This window comes from Caretta caretta, chromosome 1 (genome assembly GCF_965140235.1).
Source record: "Caretta caretta isolate rCarCar2 chromosome 1, rCarCar1.hap1, whole genome shotgun sequence".
Classification (NCBI taxonomy): Eukaryota; Metazoa; Chordata; order Testudines; family Cheloniidae; genus Caretta; species Caretta caretta.
In genome coordinates this window covers 206,555,807-206,576,856 of record NC_134206.1, presented here as the reverse complement: position 1 = coordinate 206,576,856, position 21,050 = coordinate 206,555,807, and the positions used below count along the sequence as shown (strand labels likewise).

The 21,050-nt window shown below is 42.0% G+C and overlaps 1 protein-coding gene across 6 annotated transcripts in view; it reads left to right on the top strand.

The window, feature by feature from the left end:
• The window catches only part of GSK3B (glycogen synthase kinase 3 beta), a 270,397-nt gene that overhangs the window by 239,162 nt on the left and 10,185 nt on the right, over window positions 1-21,050 (top strand). For 3 of the 6 annotated variants that reach the window (XM_048818892.2, XM_048818855.2, XM_048818899.2), the window contains exons 9-12: window positions 8,194-8,232; window positions 10,255-10,441; window positions 15,402-15,500; window positions 19,096-19,147. In XM_048818892.2, the coding sequence (XP_048674849.1) occupies window positions 8,194-8,232; window positions 10,255-10,441; window positions 15,402-15,500; window positions 19,096-19,147 (377 nt within the window). The remainder of the gene's footprint in view (window positions 1-8,193; window positions 8,233-10,254; window positions 10,442-15,401; window positions 15,501-19,095; window positions 19,148-21,050) is intronic. The other 3 variants (XM_048818885.2, XM_048818865.2, XM_048818908.2) reach the window with 3 other exon arrangements.

Here is a 21,050-nt window from a genome sequence, read left to right as displayed (position 1 = left end):
AAGGTTATTGGCACATCGTGGTTTTCGTTTTGGAGCTGTGCAGGATAGTAATCTGGCCATCTGTGTAAACATTCAGGAGGCATTATAGACTAGGTTGGTGGATGCTGTCTTTAGGAATGCGTTCTTCATATAACAAGAAGTCTGGTGGCACCTTGAAGACTAACAGATTTATTTGGGCATAAGCTTTCGTGGGTGAAAAACCCACTTCTTCAGATGCATAAAGTGAAAATTACAGATTCAGGCATTATATACCCTCTGATACTTGACATTCTTCATATAGTACAGTGGAGAACTAGTACCAGAATAAAGTATTGGCCAAAGTACTTTATTATTATAAACATATTTTCTTACTAGCTTTCCTCTATGTATGCATATTTAAATAGTATGCTAATGACTGATCCTGGAACTTGGGATCTTTTGGGTAAGCTGCAGGCCAGCCTTGTTCTTATCCCCTCAGTCTGGGCTTGAGGTCAAATAGCACAGTCTCATCTGTGAGCTTTTCTCTCTCCTCTTGCTGGTTCTAGCTATCTCTCTCTATTGCTGCCACCTTTCCTTCACCCTGTTGCTATCCTCACTTTCTCCCAGGATTTATGCAGATTCTGTTCTGCTTCTACAGCTTCCAAAATTCATGTTCAGACTCTAGCTTTGGGGGGAGATTATCAAACAATCAAATAGATTATTCATTCTGTTCATTCTCATTTTAATTGATATAAAATGTTTGTGGGACATAAATAATTTAGTTCTATGTTTTGTTGTATTCTTTTGTCAATAATCTTATAAAATGGCCTACATTACATTGTTAAAAAGGCAAATTCTGCTATACTTCCTGTGGTTAGAAGTATGTCTCACTTGTCTACACAGATGTAAGAGAGTAATGGAGACTGATTATTTCTTCCAAAATAATGTAAAAAGAAAAGGAGTACTTGTGGCGCCTTAGAGACTAACCAAAGGTGCCACAAGTACTCCTTTTCTTTTTGCGAATACAGACTAACACGGCTGTTACTCTGAAACCAAAATAATGTAGTTTTTCATAATTCTTCAACAGTTCACCTCTCCCATTTTTCATAATCTGTTATGGCTGTGCCATATTTCCATAGTTATTTTGCCCCTGCTTTTTAGTCTAACGGTGAAAATAACTGTATTTGAAATAAGTAAAAAACCACTTAAATTTTACTGGGAAGTTCAGGCCATCCTACTCTGTGTGTAGGGGACAGTGACTTTGTCAGTGAGTCTCCTGTTTCCACCTGTTCCTTTAGAGTGATATAAGACAAACTAAATTGTCAGGTAAGAAATTATCCTTTTCCTGCCCAGTACTGTCAAAAAGAAATTGCCAGGTTTTTGTGTGTGTAACAAAAAAAAACAATACACCATTCAATTTTTTTTTTAATTACTATAATATTAAAGATGTGACTTACATCCTTATGAACAAGGAAATTCAAAGTTTGGTGTGAAGTGTCCTCTGTAATTTACTTCCTGCTTTGCCTTTATATTGCAGCACATATAGTTTAGTGCTTCTCAGCCAATGATGTTGCCTTTCCTGGGAAGGCTCTGAGCAGTTCAGATTGAGTGTCCGAACTGAAATATAAAAAAGGAATTCTTTTCTTACTTTATATCATTTTCATTTAAGATTTGGCAGAAGCTGAACAGCTTTTACTGGGTAATGAATATTCCTTTGAGAACTTGGCAAAGTAAAACATATTATGCAAATGATCCCGTTACAAGTTTGTGGACTGTTGATTGGAGATTAAGTATGCAACACAAGATTCTGGTTCTGATCCCAGCCCTGTACTGACTCACTTGTAAGTCACTTAAGCCTGGATCCTCTCAGAGAGAGTGAAAATGACTCAGTAGCCATGTCATTAGAGCACCTACGTGGGAGGTGGGAGACCCAGGGTCCAGTCTCGCTGCTCCAATCACTCTTTTGTTATCCAAAGTGGAACAGGTTCAACAGGAGTGACTGAGGGAGCAGCATGCCACAATCTCCCATAGCTCCCTTGTTAGGGCACTCCCCTGAGAGGTGGGAGACCCCTGTTCAAATCCTCTCTTCCCTTCTGGCAGAGGAGGGAATTGGGTCTCCGACATCCCAGGCAAGTGTTCTGACCAGTAGGCTAAAAATTACAAAGTGGGCACCATCCCCACCTCTTCCTCTGGCTTGCTGGGTTTTGAATGGGACCCAATCTGGTAGGCGGCCTCTGAGCACACCTAGTGGATCAGGCCCTACATGTGACTTAGGTGGGTGAGTGCCTATCTTCCCCTCTTCCTTCCTCCCCCACTTCATGTTTGTGAATTGGGGGCTTAGGTGGGAAATAAGTGTCTGGTGCCTAGACTTGAGGCAGTAATGCTAGAAATTTAGGCCCAAAAGGAACTTTTGCTCAAAAACTTAGGTGCCAAGTGAGTCTAGGCACCTACAGGGTTCAACGGGAGTTTTGTGAATTGCTGTGGAAGCAAAACTATGAGTGCCTAAGTACCTTTGCAGATTGGGCCTGTAACCCTCACTCTCTACCTCATTTTTTCCTATCTGAATATAAAGAATGGTATCTCACAGGCATTTTATGACTTGCAAAGCACTTTCTATAATGTGTCATCCAAGAATACTCCTTAAAGTATTAAATATTAAATTTTTAATACAAAGGGGAATATAAGTTATACATTCAAAATGCACCATGGGGGAAGAGGGGGTTCCTTAAGAAGGTTTCTTGTTTTAACCCTTTTAAAAAATATTTTCATCGTGTTGCAGGCATTATGTACCTCAGAGAGGCATCCAGGAACAGTATTTCAGAAAATTGTCTTTGGAATAGTTTTCAAATTCTTCTGTAGTTCCAGAATACAATAACTGGTTCATTCAGGGGACAAAACTTCAGCCTTAAGCTTGAATTTCCTTGTTGACTGAAGCTCAACTCTAACATTGCCATCTTTATAGATCTTTTTTTCACTTTCATTTTTTTCTGTGAATGTGGTTTGTTTACTGGAAGTCTTTTAAAATTACACTTCTCTCAGTGGGAGCTTTTGAGAGTTGCTTTTTGTTCTAGAATTGTAATAGTTACACTGTGAAATTGCTTTTAAAGTCAGCGTCCCAGTATCCATCAAAGAAACCCTCAGAGAAAATGGTTAGCCCTAATGTGTAATAAGGGGTTTTCCATTCAAATTTGCTCCGTGTAAGCTAAAAAGCTTGTCTCCCTCACCAACAAAAGTTGATCAAGTAAAAGATATTACCTCAGCCACCTTGTCTCTCCCAATTCTGATAGAAGTGTGTGGGAAACCTTGATAAATTTCCTTCCTTCTAGTGAGATCAGTGGTTCTGAATCCTTAATCTTCACAGAACTTTATCAAATAGGGAGTAGATGTGTCAGGGAACTGATAATGCAATCCTGAGCCATTCATTTTTAGAGCATCAGTTCGAATCTGGCCTCCAACTCTAGCAACTGAAAGCTGTTACTAGCTGACCGCTTCTTTGGTGGCCTGTGTGAAATGAGTTGATCTCTTGAACACTTCATAATTGATATCCTCATAGACAGTCTTGACAGACACAGTGATGAAAGATGCTGAACTGCCCTCTATAAAATGATTCCTCCAAGTTAGGGGTAAGAGCGATAATTGTATAGTGGGATACAGTGGAGAAGCAAAGAAGCTTACAATGCTACTATATTGCACCTGTTCTTTGGATAGAAGCCTGCAGTCTCCAGAGCTGCAAATATGGCATTTATAAAACAAAACAAAACAACCTGCTGCACACATTAAGTAATTTTCCTCTGAAAGTTTATCATTTCTCCTTTCTTGTTAAACCAAACGCAGCACCAGTCCAGAGTGTAAAAACCCAAACAAATGCATGCCAAAATGTCACTTTTTTCAATGGGATTTTTGCACTTACTACATCTAGCAAAAGAAAATTAGCAACTAAATGAACATTCAGGCTTTTGGAAGGAGTGGGTGGGGAAGAAGCTTGCTCTGTTGATCTAATATAAAAATCTTTCCAAAGAGACTTAGATAAAATGTTATCCTCTTCCCTCCCAATTCCACCACATTGACTATTAAAAACTAGCTTACAGACTCTGTGGAGTTGTACACCAAATATGAGCGTGGATCTGTGTTGGTGGTTTTTGGGAAAACCTATAAACTCTTGAAGATGGAGATAAATTCTTAACGGTGATGTCACAAACTTGACCTAACGTTTAAATCAGCTTCTGTACCAGATGACTGGAGGATAGCTAATGTGGCACCAGAGGTGATCCTGGCAATTACAGGCCAGTAAGCCTAACTTCAGTACCAGGCAAATTGGTTGAAATTTGTTTTTACTACTATAGTAAAGAACAGAATTATCCGACACATAGATGAACACAGTTTGCTGGGGAAGAGTCAACATGTTTTTTGCCTCACCAATCTACTAGAATTCTTTGAGGGGGGTCAACAAGCATGTGGACAAAGGTGATATAGTGTACTTAGATTTCAGAAAGCCTTTGACAAGGTCCCTCACCAAAGGCTCTTAAGCAAAGCAAGCTGTCATGGGATAAGAGGGAAGGTCCTCTCATGGATCAATAACTGGTTAAAAGATAGGAAACAAAGAGTAAGAATGAATGGAGAGAGGTAAATAGTGGTGTCTCTCAGGGATCTGTACTGGGACCAGTACTGTTCAACATATTAATGATCTGGAAAATGGGGTAAACAGTGAGGTGGCAAAATTTGTAGATAATATAAAACTACTCAAGATCATGCAGACTGTGAAGAGTTACAAAGGGATCTCACAAAACTTAGTGACTGAGCAACAACGTGGCAGATGAAATTCAATGTTAATAAATTCAAAGTAATGCACATCGGAAAACATAATCCCAACTATGCATATAAAGTGATGGGGTATAAATTAGCTGTTACCGTTCAAGAAAGAGATCTTGAAGTCATTGTGGATAGTTCTCTGAAAACATCCATTCAATGTGCAGCAGCAGTCAAAAAAGCTAACAGAATGTTGGGATCGTAGGGAAAGGGATAGATAATAAGACAAAAAGTACCATATTGCCTCTATATAAATCCATGGTACACCTACATCTTGAATATTGTATGAAGATGTGGTCGCCCCATCTCAAAAAAGATATATTGAAATTGGGAAAAAGTACAGAAAAGGACAACAAAAATGATTAGGGGTATGAAACAGCTTCCATATGAGGAGAGATTAATAAGACTGGGACTTTTCAGCCTGGAAAAGAGACAACTAAGGGAGATATGATAGAGATCTGTAAAATCATGACTATTGTGGAGAAAATAAATAAGGAAGTGTTGTTTACTCCTTCTCATAACACATGAACTAAGGTCACTAAATTAAATTAAGAGGCAGCAAGTTTAAAACATACAAAAGGAAGTGTTTTTTCACACAACATACACCTTTGCCAGAGGATGCAGGGAAGGCCAAGACTAGATGAGTCCATCAATGGCTATTAGCCAGGATAGGCAGGGATGCAAAACCATGCTCTGAAATGTCCCTAGACTCTGTTTGCCAGAAGCCAGGAATGGGCGACAGGGGATGGATCACTTGAGGATTGTCTGTTCTGTTCATTCCCTCTGAAACACCAGGCATTGGCCACTGTCGGAAGACAGGATACTGGGCTAGAAAGACCATTGGTCTGACCCAGTATGGTCGTTCTTATGCAATAGCACCATAGTGATTTTTAATAAGCCTCTGCTTTCTTGGGTGTCACAGCATGCTAACAGTTGCCACAATCTGCATGCAAAATACATTGTCGCTGATGGCATGAAATAATGTCTTGTAATACATATGAGGATAGACGAGCACGCTGGGGTAACATTGTCAAGCCTCGCATTTGGTGCTTAATTATACAGAGAAAAGAGAATTCCATGTTGTGCATGGAAAAAAGTCTGTTATAAGAATGTCAATGACTGAAAGTCAGACTAGCCATTTGGTTAAAACAATACGTTGCCAGTACCCCATGTGGTCTGGTTTGAGAGCTGAATGCTGACTGAGTAAAGCAAGATGTGTGTCCGTCCTAAGTCCCATCTGTGCTCTTTCTTCCCACTCTCACTGTAGAAAGATTTTAAAATTCAGGCAGGTCATGAGCACTGTTAACCAACTGCAGCTACTTTAAATTGAGAAGATTAAAAGTGAATATGCTGCTTGTGCACAAAGACTTCACAAAAGTTCTTTCACCTTTTGAGGAATGGAACAGGGAGTCGTATTAGAGACATTTAACTTGGCAATGGTTTTTGAAAGGTCTACGATGATTGCCAGTCTCTGAAAAGTGATTAGTAAAATGCACATTGATCACAGTATATCTTAGGAAGGAGGGGCCATTTGGAAGAGGCAGCAAACTTGGTTTTCCTATTTAGCCATGAAGGTTTATTAGCATTTGAACATCAACAACAGACTTGAAAAAAGGAAGAAGTAGCATTGTATTCCAGCTTTTTGATATAGTATAGAGTCATTGGAGAGTGGAAGGAAAAAGCGGTACGGCTGCTCAGATGACTCTCTACGTGTGCATTCTGCACAAGCATTTTCACGGGTTTGTAACTCAGCCATAAAAAATGCAATAGTGGCTGAAATTCTGGCGAGCGAGGTCTCGGCCTGAAAACGATTGTTTTGGGAAATTTAGTTTGAGTCATACAAGTGCAAATTCTGCTTGAAAAATGTTAATCTGTAAAGACCATTTTTTGCATTTGTTTATCTCCAAAACACGTTCATTTTTGAAAATGAAATTTACGAGTCTGTCCCTACTGTGGACATCTCACCTTGAAAAAAGGAATTGTTTCATTTTATAAAAATGAATTGCTGCGCAGGTGGGGTAGTATTTGATCACTTTAAAAGTTCCTGTCAGTGGTTTTTTTGGTTGGTTTTGGTTGTTTTTTTTTTGTTTCTTTTTTTGTCTGTGGCCTTGCTGTGCATTTTGCCCAGCCGTATTTAGTCTGCATACTAAATGTTAGTCTCCCCAACGATATTCACTTTGTGAACTTAGCTTTTTTCCCCCCTTCACCCAGGTGTATTGTAAACTGACGTAGATTTTACTCTGATGGGCCGGATTTTAGTCCGTGCACTAAATTTTAGTCCGCAGACTAAAAAATAATCCGCGGATTATTTATTAAAATCAATTCCCTCACTGAAAACTACATTCAGACTGTTTAACTGTCTCACCAGAACATAAGAGTGAGGGAGTTCACAGGTAATGGTGAGTCACGTCCGTCCTTTAGGCACTTAGGCACAATAGAGCACTGACACCATCCCAGCTTTCAGGATGTGCCCCATTGTGCGTAAGTGTTAGCATACTTATTGTTGTGCACTTCACCTGTAACTGTGACTGTCCCTTGCTCTTCATGTTTAATGTTGTACCCTTTTGTGTAGTTCTTGGTGGGTGAATTAGTCAGAATTTCTGGTGGAACTGTGTTGAATTACTATAGCTAAAAGATGCAGGTTTTTGCTTTAAGTAATGGGTGCAAGGATATGGGGGGGGAAAGCCCACAGTAAAGTGAGAAAATTAAGTCCATACCCTCACTCCTGAGGAGACATGTCCAGTTCCTGAAGAATCCTAAAGAGATAACATCATCAAAACAAATCCATTGGTGGGGAAGTCAATCCAAAATGGAGAATAATCCGCGGCGGCCTGATACACTCATAGCTCACACAAATTTAAAACAGCCAAATGAGAAATACGAATTAAAACTTCTTATTTTCTCTTCAGCAGAAATTATAAATTGGTTTTTTAAAAAATTTTCACATTGTGTCTCTGGGACAGATTTACAGAGGAAAAATATGTAGTCTGTGCATGAGGGATGCACACACTAAGACAAACTAATTCAGCCCCGTTGTCTATGGACATTTATATCCAGGACAGAGAGGACTGCAAATTGCTTAAGATGGCAGCTCAGTTACCCTTTTCTTTCTAGTTAGAATTTTGATTTCAACTTTTTTTGTTATTTATTTTTTTAGTAAACGCACTGGCATTGGAACATAAGTTAACATAGAAATGTTTCTATACTATGCCTCACCATTGCACAATCAATTTTTTTGGCATACACTGTGGTCAAGTTGGACTTGCTGCTATGGAGAGTGATGTTTAAAGTTTCTAATTGTATAAACATTTTCTATGTCCCCCACGCCATGGATTTCTTATAATATTGGATATATTTTTCCTTGCTGGACTATTCTCTTTTGGATTGACTCCCCCTGTTTGGATTATTTCACTGCATTATCATCTTTAGGACTCGTCAGGAACAGGACATTTCACCTCAGGAGTGCGGGTATGTACTTAAATATTTTTTCAAATTATTAGGGCTAGTCTTGAAAAGAGGAGAGAGAAAAGCTAGAAGTGGAAAAGTTGGGTTAAAACAGCCACACATCAGCTAGCAGCCAGGTGAATATTTTCCCCATGTCATACAAGAAGATAATGGTTAGATAGGCGTAGATCTGCACACGTTTCACTTTTTAATTACTCTTTATGTGCGGAGGGTGGGTATTTGTGTGGGGTTTTTTGGTTTTTCAGTTTCTGGCGTATAGATTATTGTAGTAATTGCTTACCTTGAGTGACTCATTCCCAGTCCAGACAGAGGCTGAGCAGTTGTTTCTTAAATTCTATAAATGTTGACAGAGGTTCACTGACCTGAAAGATGAGGAATTTAAGGGAGTGGGGGGTCAGAGGGATTCCTTTGTTAAAGGGCAGATTTCAGTGGTTCTCTGTTTTCTATCTTCATTTAATAAAAGGAGACTGTCCTGTTCTCGTGTGGGCTGTAATTTGGGAATCATATGCCACTGCACCACCCTTGTATTGTGGTCAGTAATCCGAACTCTGGAGGCAATGGGTTTTGACACTGAATGTAAATAACCTCCATCTATCCCTCCCCCTAAAAATATACACGCAGCTACTTCAAGTGTAGAAGTCATTAGAACTGACTGCAGGGGCTACAGCATTTGGACTTTAGTGCCAAACAGAAGCTTTTTCTTACATTACTGTCGTGCCCATGGTATCTTCCCAGCAACCTGAACAAATTCTGCTCTTTTAGTACCTTAACTCTTTGACTCCAGGAGTCAGGATTCCCTGACATGATGAGTTAGTACAGAATGCATTAGAACTAACTCAGGTGCTCCTGACCCAGCTGGGCACCAAGGGGTTTAAAAAAAAAATCAGTCAATTGTTGTCAGTGACCTGATTAATTTTAATTAATATGAGCATAAATGTCTTCAGTTTAAAATCTACTGACGCAGAGCCTGTCCAGGTGCCTGGGGCTGCAGTCAGTTAGCATGTGATGTATAGGTCATTCCTTGGTGCTAGGTGGTTTGGGTTCACCTGCATTGGTTCAAAAGCATTTTGGATTAGCTCAATTGCATCAAAAATGCTGACATCAGAATTTAACACTCCCACCCCACCTCTCACCACACTTCTCCCTGGCCTGTATTCCACGTGCAACAGAGTGAACGGAAACAGCTCAAGCAGCGTGTTAAGGACATGGATGTGACTGTCCAATTTTGCCTTGAATGTAATGTGATGGGGAAGGCAGATTTGGGGCGTCATTCTGGCTATGTAGGACCATTTTTTAAGGGATCTGAACTATAACTTCAAGGAAGAACTGCTGTGAACTCTGTGGTTTATATCCTCAAGGTAAACTTCTGAGAGAGTCAGATAGCTTTCTCACTCATCACCTTTTAGTGTTCTCACAAACTCCAAATGTGCAGGAATTATCTCTGTTAACTAGTAGGAATCACTTAACACAATAATGTCAAGAAGAAGAAGCACCTGTAAACTTGAAGTAGAGAGCTTTTCTGCACCAAACCTGTTCATTTCCAAACTTGAACAGTGTCATCCATAGCAATAATCTGACCAACTTGCCTGCAAAAATCCACATTAGGGGGGAAAATCATTTGTTTGCTGCCAAAATGAACAATGGCGACCTTTTTAATTTTAACTTTCAATGAATCCTGCTCATTTGCACCCCTCTCCCTATCATATGCATGGCTGATTTCACCCAATGTGTGTGTTGTCATAAGATCAATGAATTTTCTTTTAATTCTTAGAGTTGTTTCTCTGAGCTCTCCCATGCAGCCTTTCACTAGCATTGCACCTTCACCCACACAGCAAAATCCTTTTCACTTAACCTTTTCAACCCCAGAAGCTGGATTCTCCCATCCCAATACCTGAGGACCCATTATATTAGCACAAATAGCATTTAGTTTCAACTCACTAGGCACTGAGAGATTTAATTGCTCAGACTTGCTGCAGTAATAAAAAAGAAACAAGCCCAAACAATCTGTTTCTTGTTTTTCTGTAGGTCTTCCGACCCCGCACTCCACCAGAAGCAATCGCACTATGTAGCCGTCTGCTGGAGTACACCCCCACTGCCCGCCTGACTCCCCTGGAAGCATGTGCGCACTCTTTCTTCGATGAACTACGGGACCCAAATGTCAAACTACCGAATGGGCGAGAGAAACCTGCACTCTTCAACTTCACCACTCAAGGTAGCCTGTGAGCACTGAGGAGCTTTCCGTTGGGAAGAAGCACTGTGCCAAAAGTTCTGTCATACAAATGCCATTCCCCCAATAGTAAAATCAAGAGGTGGGGCAAGAACATGGACCCGTTGTATAGCCAGTGATCATTCTCAAAAATGGACTGCATCAGCTTCGGGGGAGGGAAGGAAAGGGTTATGAAATCATTATCCTCTTGCATTATTGATTCAACTCAGTCCACGGGACTGGAAGTCATTACTGTCTGATTGCATAAAGTAAGTTTACAGCTTCAGGCCAATTCCTAGTGTCCACAGTCCAAGTGACACCTTTGTTTGGAGTCTCACCCAAAGGTTGAGGACCCGGTGGACCACGGAGACTGAATTGCCTTCTAAAGGTGACCCTGTTCCATTGTGTTTGAAGCAGGTTTTGGGAAGCAATGTGGGAAAGCTTGCACTGCTGCTGTCAAGACTGTCTGGTCTTGCGGGGGGGCAAATATGGAGTCCTTAGTTCTCCAGGGCTGTAAATACTATGTCCGTCATCCAGCAGAAAGAACTTTTGAGGAAGTTACTTTTTAAATTACGCAGCATGATCCTGAAATGTTTCATGTTGAACTATCTGCGGCCATACCAGTACCAAATTAGCCATCCTTGCCCCCCCCCCCTTCCCCCCAAAAATGTATGTGCAGAGCTTGCATCCTTTACATCATTTATTCTCTCCGTTCACATTTGATAAGTCTTCAGGGTTGGTCTGGTTAAGTATGGAGTGCAAGAAATGTGGTGTACAAGCTTGTTAGTGTTGTAGTGTATTCTTCTAAATAAATAGCTGCAAGCCCTTAGCATTAAGGCAGGGAAGAATCCCTATGCATTGTTACCTGCTAGGAATCCATTTCCATTCCAGTTCAGCCCATGTAGTTTAGGCATTGATGCCTGCTCTGTAGTAAGTGCAAGATCCACCTTCTTATGCTTGAAACAGAATCCTGTCCATGCTCCCAACTTTGAAACATGGTGCCCTGTTGTAACCCAGATAACCGAAGCAAGGTTTGTGTCCATACAACGTAACTTTTAAACCATGCTACCACTTTAGTTCAAGTCCTGCCAGGGAGGGTAAACACAAACGTAGTCTTCTGACTTAACATGATTCACACTACCCATGTGGGAAGTGCACTGCATTGGATGTACCAAAACATCTCCCAGAGAGAGAGAGAGTGGACAGGCTAAACCATGGAATGGCTAAACTATGGAATGTAGTTTTAATAACACACACACAGGGCCGATTTACATTATAAGGGGAGATTGTTGTACTGTTTAGTCCTGCTAGATCTGTAAAAATCATTGTCCACACACAAGATTGTGCAAGTGTTGGTGGTATTGTTGAAATTGCACAACCTCCCACGTCACTTTGAGCAGGGAGTTGGACTAAATGACCTCCTGAGGTCTCCTTCAACCCTAATCTTCTATGATCCTGTGATCGCTTCCATCCACAATTGTTTATGCATTTTTGTCGCCCTGAACTACCAGTGTTGTAACAGATCCTACCAGCTCAGTCCCACCAAGGCATCTGATATTCCTGTTACTATTGTGCTGTGTTAGTCATTACTAGTGTGAAGTTTTGCAGTTGAACCAGCAGATAAGAAAATGATTTTCTGTCTCTGACACAGCTGCCATTTTGCCAGTGTCTTTTTTAGGCAGTAAAGAGCAGTCAGGTGTATTGTTCTATTTTGTTTTTTTAATCAAAACGTTTCATTTGAAACCTAACTGTGTCTCCACATAACTAGAAATCTTCGCACTATAACCTTTTGAGTGCTATGCCGGTCCAGTTCACTTTCAGACAGAATAGCTTGGCTTGGAAAGGGGTGCAGTCTGAAATGTATGGGGGCTGAAAACTCTGAAGGGCTTGTCTATGTTGAGAAGAAATTGTTGCAGTGACAAAATTGCGTGAAAAGTTAGGTCCTCGCACTTGTCCTTGTGACTGTTTAGCAATGTTTGCACATGCAGCAAACAGGTCTTAAAACTGTAGTTTTACCAATGCATTTTGGGATTCCTGAAGTAACTAACCCATTGATATTGGGAATGGGGCTACTGGGCAATTTCTAAACACAAGACATTGCATTGGGATGGAGCTAGGAGGACAAGCTGAACTGATACATCTGTAATGTTTGAGTTCCTTTTCCTTGATGGGGATATACCTCTGTAAACTGCCCTGATTCTGCTAGAACTGAACTAAAGACATGGTCCCAGTGGTGGCAGCCAGTCCTTGTAAGATGTCTTGGACAATTGTGTGTGGACAGGAGATGCTGAAGTCTTTGAAATCTAAAGGCTTTCCAGGCAATGGCTTCTTACAGCCATATTTAGTTTGTTTATTTACAGAGTGTAGAGAGGGCTTCAGAGTCCTGAGCTGGGGATTTGATTCAGTTAGGCATCCTAAAGTTAAGGTTCTTTTTCATATCTTGGGCTGGAAATCTCCTGAGAGAGAAGGGAGGCAGACAGGCTGCAGATAATACAAATCCAGCCATTCCCTGCAGTATTTTGGCATGTCCAGTAGTGGGCAGAACCAGGAGGTGTGTTGCAGCTACACACAAATAAGAGAACACATATTTAATTAAGCTTTTAACCAAATCTTTAATTAAATTTCAAAAAATTGCCGTTTGTTTTGGGTCAGTTATTTTCTCTGAATTGATCCATCCCTCTCTAGTTGAAATACTGTGGTATTCACATCATCCTGAATTTAGATTCCTGGATACAATGGAGAGGGTGTGGGCCTTTTCTGCCTATTATCTCTACCCCCTAGAGTAGCTTCTGACATGTTTGCACTTCTAGTAGATTTTTCTGCCTGAACCACAGGTGGGAAGATGCTTAGTGAGTGAAAGTGGCTATTCTGCCAGTGTGAGCTGAGTTCTTTAATGACTGGATGCCGGAAGAATCACAGGGGAATGGAAGCTGTGTTGACTCATTGTAGTTATATTAGGTCAGCCATACCTTTTAGATATTGGGAGTGTGGCTATAGACGCTTGGCTGCAATACATTTTAGCTGGGTGTGCTATCTCTAAAACACTGCCATCAAGGGGTACTATGTCAAGCAAAATGAATGACATTTTTGCTGTGCTCTTGGTAGGGTAAGTGTCCATATTTCCCCTTCATTTCCCTGTTGGATTATATGCCAGTGGGTAACAGAAAAATATATTTGTTTGCACTAGGAGCTGTAGAAAGAGCGAGACACGCAGTGAGTTCTCTATACCAACTGAGTTAAGAAATTACTCGTGTGTGGGGGGGAAGAGTGGAGTAACTTCTTTGGGCATGGAGCGGCTAATAGCCGTGTGCTGATAGTTAGATGGTGTTGGTCTGGTTTCAGTTATTGCAGTGACTCATGTTTACTTACGGCCAGTCAGAATATCTGTGTAATTTGTGGAAGCACAGCCCAACACTGTGCACTGGTGAGAGGTTAGTAAGTAGTTGAAATGAGCTTTCTCCAGCTTGGCTTCTCAGTCAATTACTTTTTCTTTTTACATTATTTGTTGAGAAACGGAAAAAAATCAAATGGACGCGTCAGCCCTTATAGGCTCTAAATTCAATGTACATGTTACAGAAAAGACATAGGCTCCTTAATCTGCGTAGTAGATAAAACCTAGTAGCTAGTGACAATCATGTACAAAACCACCCTTTTTGTCTGCGGGATGATTGGACTTGGTTTCAGGACAGATTTTTCTCTCTTTACAGAGTTTATGTTAACTACTGTCTGCATGCACTTCTCTCCCAGGCGAGTTCTTGCAGTGCCAAGGGTTGTCTTTCTCCTCCTTCCTTGAGGTGACTGCCCCGTTGCTTTATCTGGATGTGGCTTCCTTTAGAGGCAATCTTTTCCACTTCTGAAGCAGCCATCGGGAGGCTCTCCTTCCTCTCTGCTCCATTGCCAGCTTCAGTGTAGTACTAGAGTGATCCCCTTCAGGGCAGCCTGCCATATTATCACTTGATGACCTAGTCTGCTCCACCCCATCACACTTAGCTGATAGTGTTACCACCAGTTGCCATTATAAGATGACTGTTACTCCAATACATATTGCATCTATTTTAAATTTGGGGCCTCAGCAACTTGACTGTTCTATTTTTCTTAAGTTACGTTTTTTTTGAAAGAACAGTAGTAACTTTTGTGTTCCATTTAACTGACCTTAAAATCAAACCCCTCAGCTTTTCACTGTGTCTTCAAAGGAAGTATCAGCCCTTCTAGGCTGCTTGGCAGCGTTTAAGGAGACTTAACTATGTCACTGGTGTTGGGCTTGTAGGTCCCTGACTAGTGGAGTTTAATGCAGTGGTGTTGTAGCTGTGTCGATCCCAGGGTATTAGAGGGACAAGGTGGGTGAGGTAATAGCTTTTATTGGACCATCTGTTGGCGAGAGAGAGACACAGACACTGTCCCATCTCAGCAGTATAGTGGCATCTCTTGAATGCTTGTCTCTCTCACCAACAGAAGTTTGTTCAATAAAAGCTATTACCTCGCACACTTTGTGTCTCTAGTGGAGTTTGTGAGCCAAGGAACTGACTCCCCTGAGCTGTTGGCGAACCTGTAACAGTCAATGCCCAAAGAAGCACATTGTTGTCATCAGCCTTCTCCTTTAAGATGACTGAGTGGGTGTGTTCATGGAGGGAAAGGGTGATTCTCAGAATGAAGTCGTATTAACAGGCTGTTTCCAAGGACCAGGACTGGTTGGTGCTTTGCTTACTCCATGGTCATCTCCTTTCACAGGGAAATGATCACTTCTTGTAGCTGATACAGAGACGCTTTGCTCTGGAAATTCCCATGCTCGATATCACTGTGGCTTCCTCTTGCTCATGGACATACATGGAAGTGTAATGTGACCTTGTTTATTAGGGCATGCATTTCATTGATGGTTACGTGTGCTGAGAAACCCAAGGAGTTAATCTGCATGCAGAGGTTCTGTGTGGACTATAAGCTAACTCTGTTTGTTCCACCTCCCCTCCAGAACTGTCAAGTAACCCATCTTTGGCTTCGATCCTCATCCCTGCTCATGCTCGGAATCAAGCAGCTGCTTCAACCCCTACAAATGCTACAGCAGCCTCAGGTGAGAACATGCGCCTGCCTGCCTGTCTCCCTTCTCTCTCAAACTACACTCCTTCCATTAAGAAGCTTGAGTAACAGACCCTGGGGTGGACGAGGAATAATTTAATTCCAACTCCATTTTAAACTCAGTCTTGTTAGATTAGCTGGCTGTGGGCACTTTGGCAATACTAAACTGAGTCCTAACCCAGCTCATTTTGATGACGCATCCTGGTGTCTGTGTCTCTTTCACTCAAATTTCTAGTGTGAAGAAGTGGAACAATGAGAATAAGCTCACCTTCGAAAGATCCTCCTGGTCAGTTAATTTCTGGAACCCACAGACACTCAGCGCTGATTTTGTTGAGCTCTAAACTTTAGCTAGTTTTAGAGATACCCAGAAAAAAGAGAAAAGATCAGCTCAGTAAATGTACCGTCATCTGAAAGGTTTATTTCCAATCAAATTTTGACTGATTGTGGATAAACAAGATTTTCTCACTAATGCAAAATACATTAGCACTTCCAAAAAGGATTACCAAGAGATTCACTTTTAGTGTATTGATTTCTGCTGCACCTAAGCAGTTACAACTTCTTACTGTGGATGCCCTTATACCAGCTTTGGGCACCAAATAATGCTCTGGCTTTTTGCCCAACTGAGAGTGGTTCTCTTCTTTGTCTCTGTCTCTTGCTGTCAGAAACTTATAAAACCTCATTACTGGCTGGAGACACACCCTGGTATGTTGTGATCTTATATGAACTTACAAGTTGAGCAGTGTTAGAGCTTGGCTAAGAGGTCTCCAAGGAAAATTTGGGAGTGCAAGTATGATCAGGTATGATATAGTGTTGATGATTCAAGAGAGGGCACTCTTTTCTCTGAGTCAGTGCTGAGCCAATGCCTCAGTATGCTCTCGGCAGTTTTGTGTGGCTGAAGGTGTTGTCTTTCAGATGAGCCGTTAAGATGTGCACAGGGTACAAAAAGTATGATTGCTTAGAGGTGACGAGAAACTAAATAGTGTGAGTTCAAAAAAGCAGTGTCCTTGCTTTGCTTAGCACAGCTTTCGAAGAGCTCACATGGGGAAAAGCATTTCAGGTCAAGTCCTAAATCTGAACTGTACTAAAAAATGGCTAATTAGTGTCAGCATTTTAACCCTCCTGTTAGTAGCCACTATATTGCTGAGATGGGCCAGTGTCTTTGGTCCTCATGAGAATCTTTTGCAGCTACAGAGGAATTTTGATTTATAGTTCAATATTAGATAACTTTCAGTTACATTATCTTAGTCTTTTGCATACACAGCTATTTTGATGACCTTGGACCCAAACCTGTTTAGTCTTTACTCATACAAAATTCTTGTGCCAGGAGGAATTTAGCCTGAATTAAGATTTCAGGATTAGGCTCTGTTGGAAATTGTGTGAACCTGATTTGTTTTAGCTCTGGCAATAGAATTCACTGTCTAGACCAGGGGGTGTCTCAACAAATTTTTGGTGACCTCACAGTGTGACAGCCAACTCTTGCTCGTGGCCACTCTGACAGTATTTCCTAAAATACTTATTTAACTTCAGGAAAAACAAATATTTATATTTACATGTCCAAATCTTTATTGATTGATTGTAGGGTTTTTTTGCAGTCTCAGTAATAAAAATAATGTACAGTTATATTTTGGTGCCCTTGCCTCCCCCAGGCCCCACTGCTTTCCTTCCATGGCCTCAGACCCCAGGCTTACCCCACTTCTTGCTTCTGAACCATAGCACCCAGTAAGGCCAGCCCTGCAGACTCCTAGAGCCAGAGTCCCATAACTGGAGCCCACAGCCAGAGCCCTGCTACCATGGCGGGGGGGCTGGCCTGAAACCCAAAGCTCTGAAGTTGGGGGTGGGGGAGTCTGCTGCCGGAGTCCTGTGGCTGCAGCCAGGTATGCAGGGCACTAAAGCCTGCTGCCGGAGTCCTGCGGCTGCAGCCAGGTATGGGGGATACTAAAGACCATCCCTGAGCGCTGCAAGGAGGGGTCACTGCTTTGGCCCCTTCCCCATCTCTGCACAAGAAGCTGTTGTGGATGCAGGAAAAACCCCTGGTGGCCACGTGTGGCCACAGTGGCCGCATTTGAGAAACACTGAGACCCTGAGCAGCAAAGTTCTTCTAATCATTAAACCAGTATCAGAGCAGCATGGGAATGGGTTTGTCATCTGATACAGGGCGCCAACACTGAAAGTGACACTTTTCAGCAAAATGTTTGCCCTTGTAAATAAACTATTCAAAGCCACTCTTGCAGTGGTGAGATGTTAGCTGATTGTAGATGTAGCAGGAGACTTCAAAAGGTTACACAAGTTAGTGTGGGTTAATTGCATGGTAATACAGTGTGGCGTTTTGTCCCCCTCTAGTGGCTAGACCAGTTATAGCATCTGTTTGAGTTTGAGTCTTCGTACCTTCAAGCCAGTGGACCTGATCAGTTAGCTCAGGTAGTAGCTGCTCAGACTTCAAAATCCAGAGAGTCCAGGTGAGGTCCCCACAAACAACCCACCTTAGGGACTTGTTACATAATCACTGTCACTTCTGATGGTGCTGAAGTGTTATTGTTACATAGGGACATTAAATCTGTGTCTCTATAATGCAGTAGCTGAAAATTCAGGATACTGTGCTGATCAAAACTGGGATGGGGGAGCCAGTTTTTGTGTTATGATCAGCATGACAGAATACTGTCTACATCTTCCTGAATCCAGAGTAGGGTCATGGTTAAAAATAACCTCTAATTGGTAGTTTTTCCCAAGTCTTGCATGGTAATGCTGGTCAGGAGAGTTAGACTTTGTCTCGCCAAATTCTCTTAGCATGTAAACTGCACTCTATTTGGAATAATAGCACACCTTTATTTAGCATTTGTTACAATAGCACCTAGAAGATCCAGTCACACCCATTGTGCTAGGTAGGTCCTGTATATAGACATAAGATGACACAGGCCCTGTGCAAATTGCCCTGACATCTATAGAATCATATACTGGGGAAGGGGGGGAGTGTGTATAAAAAAATGTGTGAGAACCGATGTGCTGAATTTCTGTTTTAAATGCAAAACTCAACTCAGCTTTAACTATGGAATCACAGCCAGCATCTTGAATGCACACACTGTGTGTGAGAGACATTATATGTGTAGTCACACCCAGCATTTGATTTTCACAGTGATTTACGCCACTGAGTATCTGGATCGACACCAATTTACTGCAGATGAGGATCTGGTCTGTAGTATGTGTCTGAATGTGTTTGCAGCCATCACACGTATGGTGGCAGTAGCTGTCTGTTGAAAGGCATTTATCATGCAACTTTGACAGCTTTATCTGAACTTCACCTGCTCAGCAGTCCCTCCCAGAACTTACTGTAACATCATCGCTTCAAACAGCTCCTGTTTAAATTGCTCAGAGAAAAAAAGCCTCTAAAATGACTGTTACCTGATTTCCTCAAAAATGTCTTTGGCCTATGGCTCAAGCTGGGCAATAGTTAGTCCTGGATGAGTGAATGTCACTTGCTTCTAGCCCAGTGAAATATTAGCCCTTGAAATGAGGGCAGTATGTGAAAGGGAATTATTGTGTGTAATTTTTAAGAGATTTCCAAATACATTGGTTATAAATTCCCTCTCCTTCAGATTCCTGTACAGGTGGGCTCATGGTACTGATGGGAGCTGGCTTTTCAGGAAGGTGGGTATGAAATTTTGCTCCAATACCGTTTGTAAACTTACTCAAACACCCCTAAAATAGGATTTCTTTGACCCAGTGACATGTTTGAATACATGGTGGTTTGGGGCGGGATAAAAGTTGTACTCAGATCAAGTTTGGAATGTGCATTATGGGTGGGACAGAGCGGAACTGGAGTTGCCTGCCAGCGCAGGGCAGTTGCACAGGACCATGACAAAACTCATCATAGAGTAATATTTAGCACAGAGATGTGCAGTTTCACCTTGAAAGCACTTGGAAAGCATTTAATTCTCATCACCCATGAGAGAGAGGCAGGTATTAGCCCAGTGTTTTAGACAAGGAAAATGAGGCTCAGAGAGGTCCACAGATTACACAGGGTGTGTCTGTGACTGAAATTTCTGGCTCCCAGTTTGGGCTTAGACCACTAGATCACAGTTCTCTATAGAGAGCAATAAAGTACAAGATGAACCTGGATTTCTAGGCTCAAAGAACATCTCTCTGATGAATTTTGCCTCACCTCACCCTTCCCCTTGAGTCCTAAATTGTCCTTTTAAGGACCCTCAAACTATTGGCAGGCTACCTCAGTGTGTCCTTTCATGTTAGCATTGCAATATATCAGGAATGAAAATCCCTGTGGCCTTTGACCAGTTCTTAAATCAAGTAGCATCGGGGGGTTGTAGTACCCTGACTGCAGCTCCATCCTATCTAGCAGCCTTTCTGGTAGGCTTCTGAGGGACACTACATCCCTGACCAGAAAGCAGAGGCAATTCCGGAAGTAGGACTGGGAGAAGCAGCAGCAAAATGCTGCCTTAGGGAGCAATAGATCACCACCACTCTTGACAAGGCTGTGGAGACAATAACAAGGCCTAAGCCCAATACATGGTATGTTTCCATCAGGTGCAGAGCTGTCAGACTGATAATGAGGAGGCTTCTGGCTGAGAACAGTCTCACCCCAAGCACTGCTGAGCCTGCTGCAGTCATCTCCCCAACCTGGGGAGATTTAGCGGGAACCAGCAAATACCACAGTCACAAGTGCTTGTCACATCAGCACAATCACTAATCCCCCCCCCCCCCCCCCCCCCCCAAAAAAAGGCTTTTTTTTTTTTTTTTTTTTTTTTTTGCTGGTTCTGTCAAAGGCACAGATTTCCTCATGTACTCTGCTTAACTGCTGACTCCCCAATGAAGGAGGGGGAATCTGAGTGTGCAGGGCCCCTTTCTGGGCTGGGTGCTTTCAGTGCAACATCGTAGTATGGAGGCACTGAAACTAGCCCATAGCTGCGCTTGTCCTGGTCCCAGCCTGCACTCTGTTGATCGGGCAGCACAGAACCTGCAGAAAAGCCAAGGTGGTGTCTTTCCTAGTGTTCATGGTGTACAGCACTTAGGTATTTGCAGACATGTAACAAGCTGCCTGAGCAGTCTGATCCCAAATTGGAAGGCCTTTGTATATATTGTTGTAGAAGAGCCGCAAGTATGAGAACCTAGGCTGTCTCCTTGCTTACGCCTCCCTCTAATGTGTACACAGAACTGATCTCAGGCAAATGTTCTGCAGGAACTCAAGTTAGCAAACTGACCATGAAAGCAGCAGGTTTTACATACACTACTTGGAGGTAGATTTTTTCCCCATTCCTCTTTGTCAGTTTCATAATTACATCTTAACGCTTTTAGCCACCTTGTCTTCAGGGGCAATAAATCAAGAGTCATAGCACATTCCAACAAGTGGTATACAGAACACACAGTGACGCTGTCTGTTATATGTATTCTCGTACCCAATGGGACTGGGACTTCTCAGCTTGGAAAAGAGATGACTAAGGGGGGACATGATAGAGGTCTATAAAAGCATGACTGGTGTGGAGATAGTGAATAAGGAAGTGTTATTTACTCCTCCTCACAACACAAGAACTAGTGG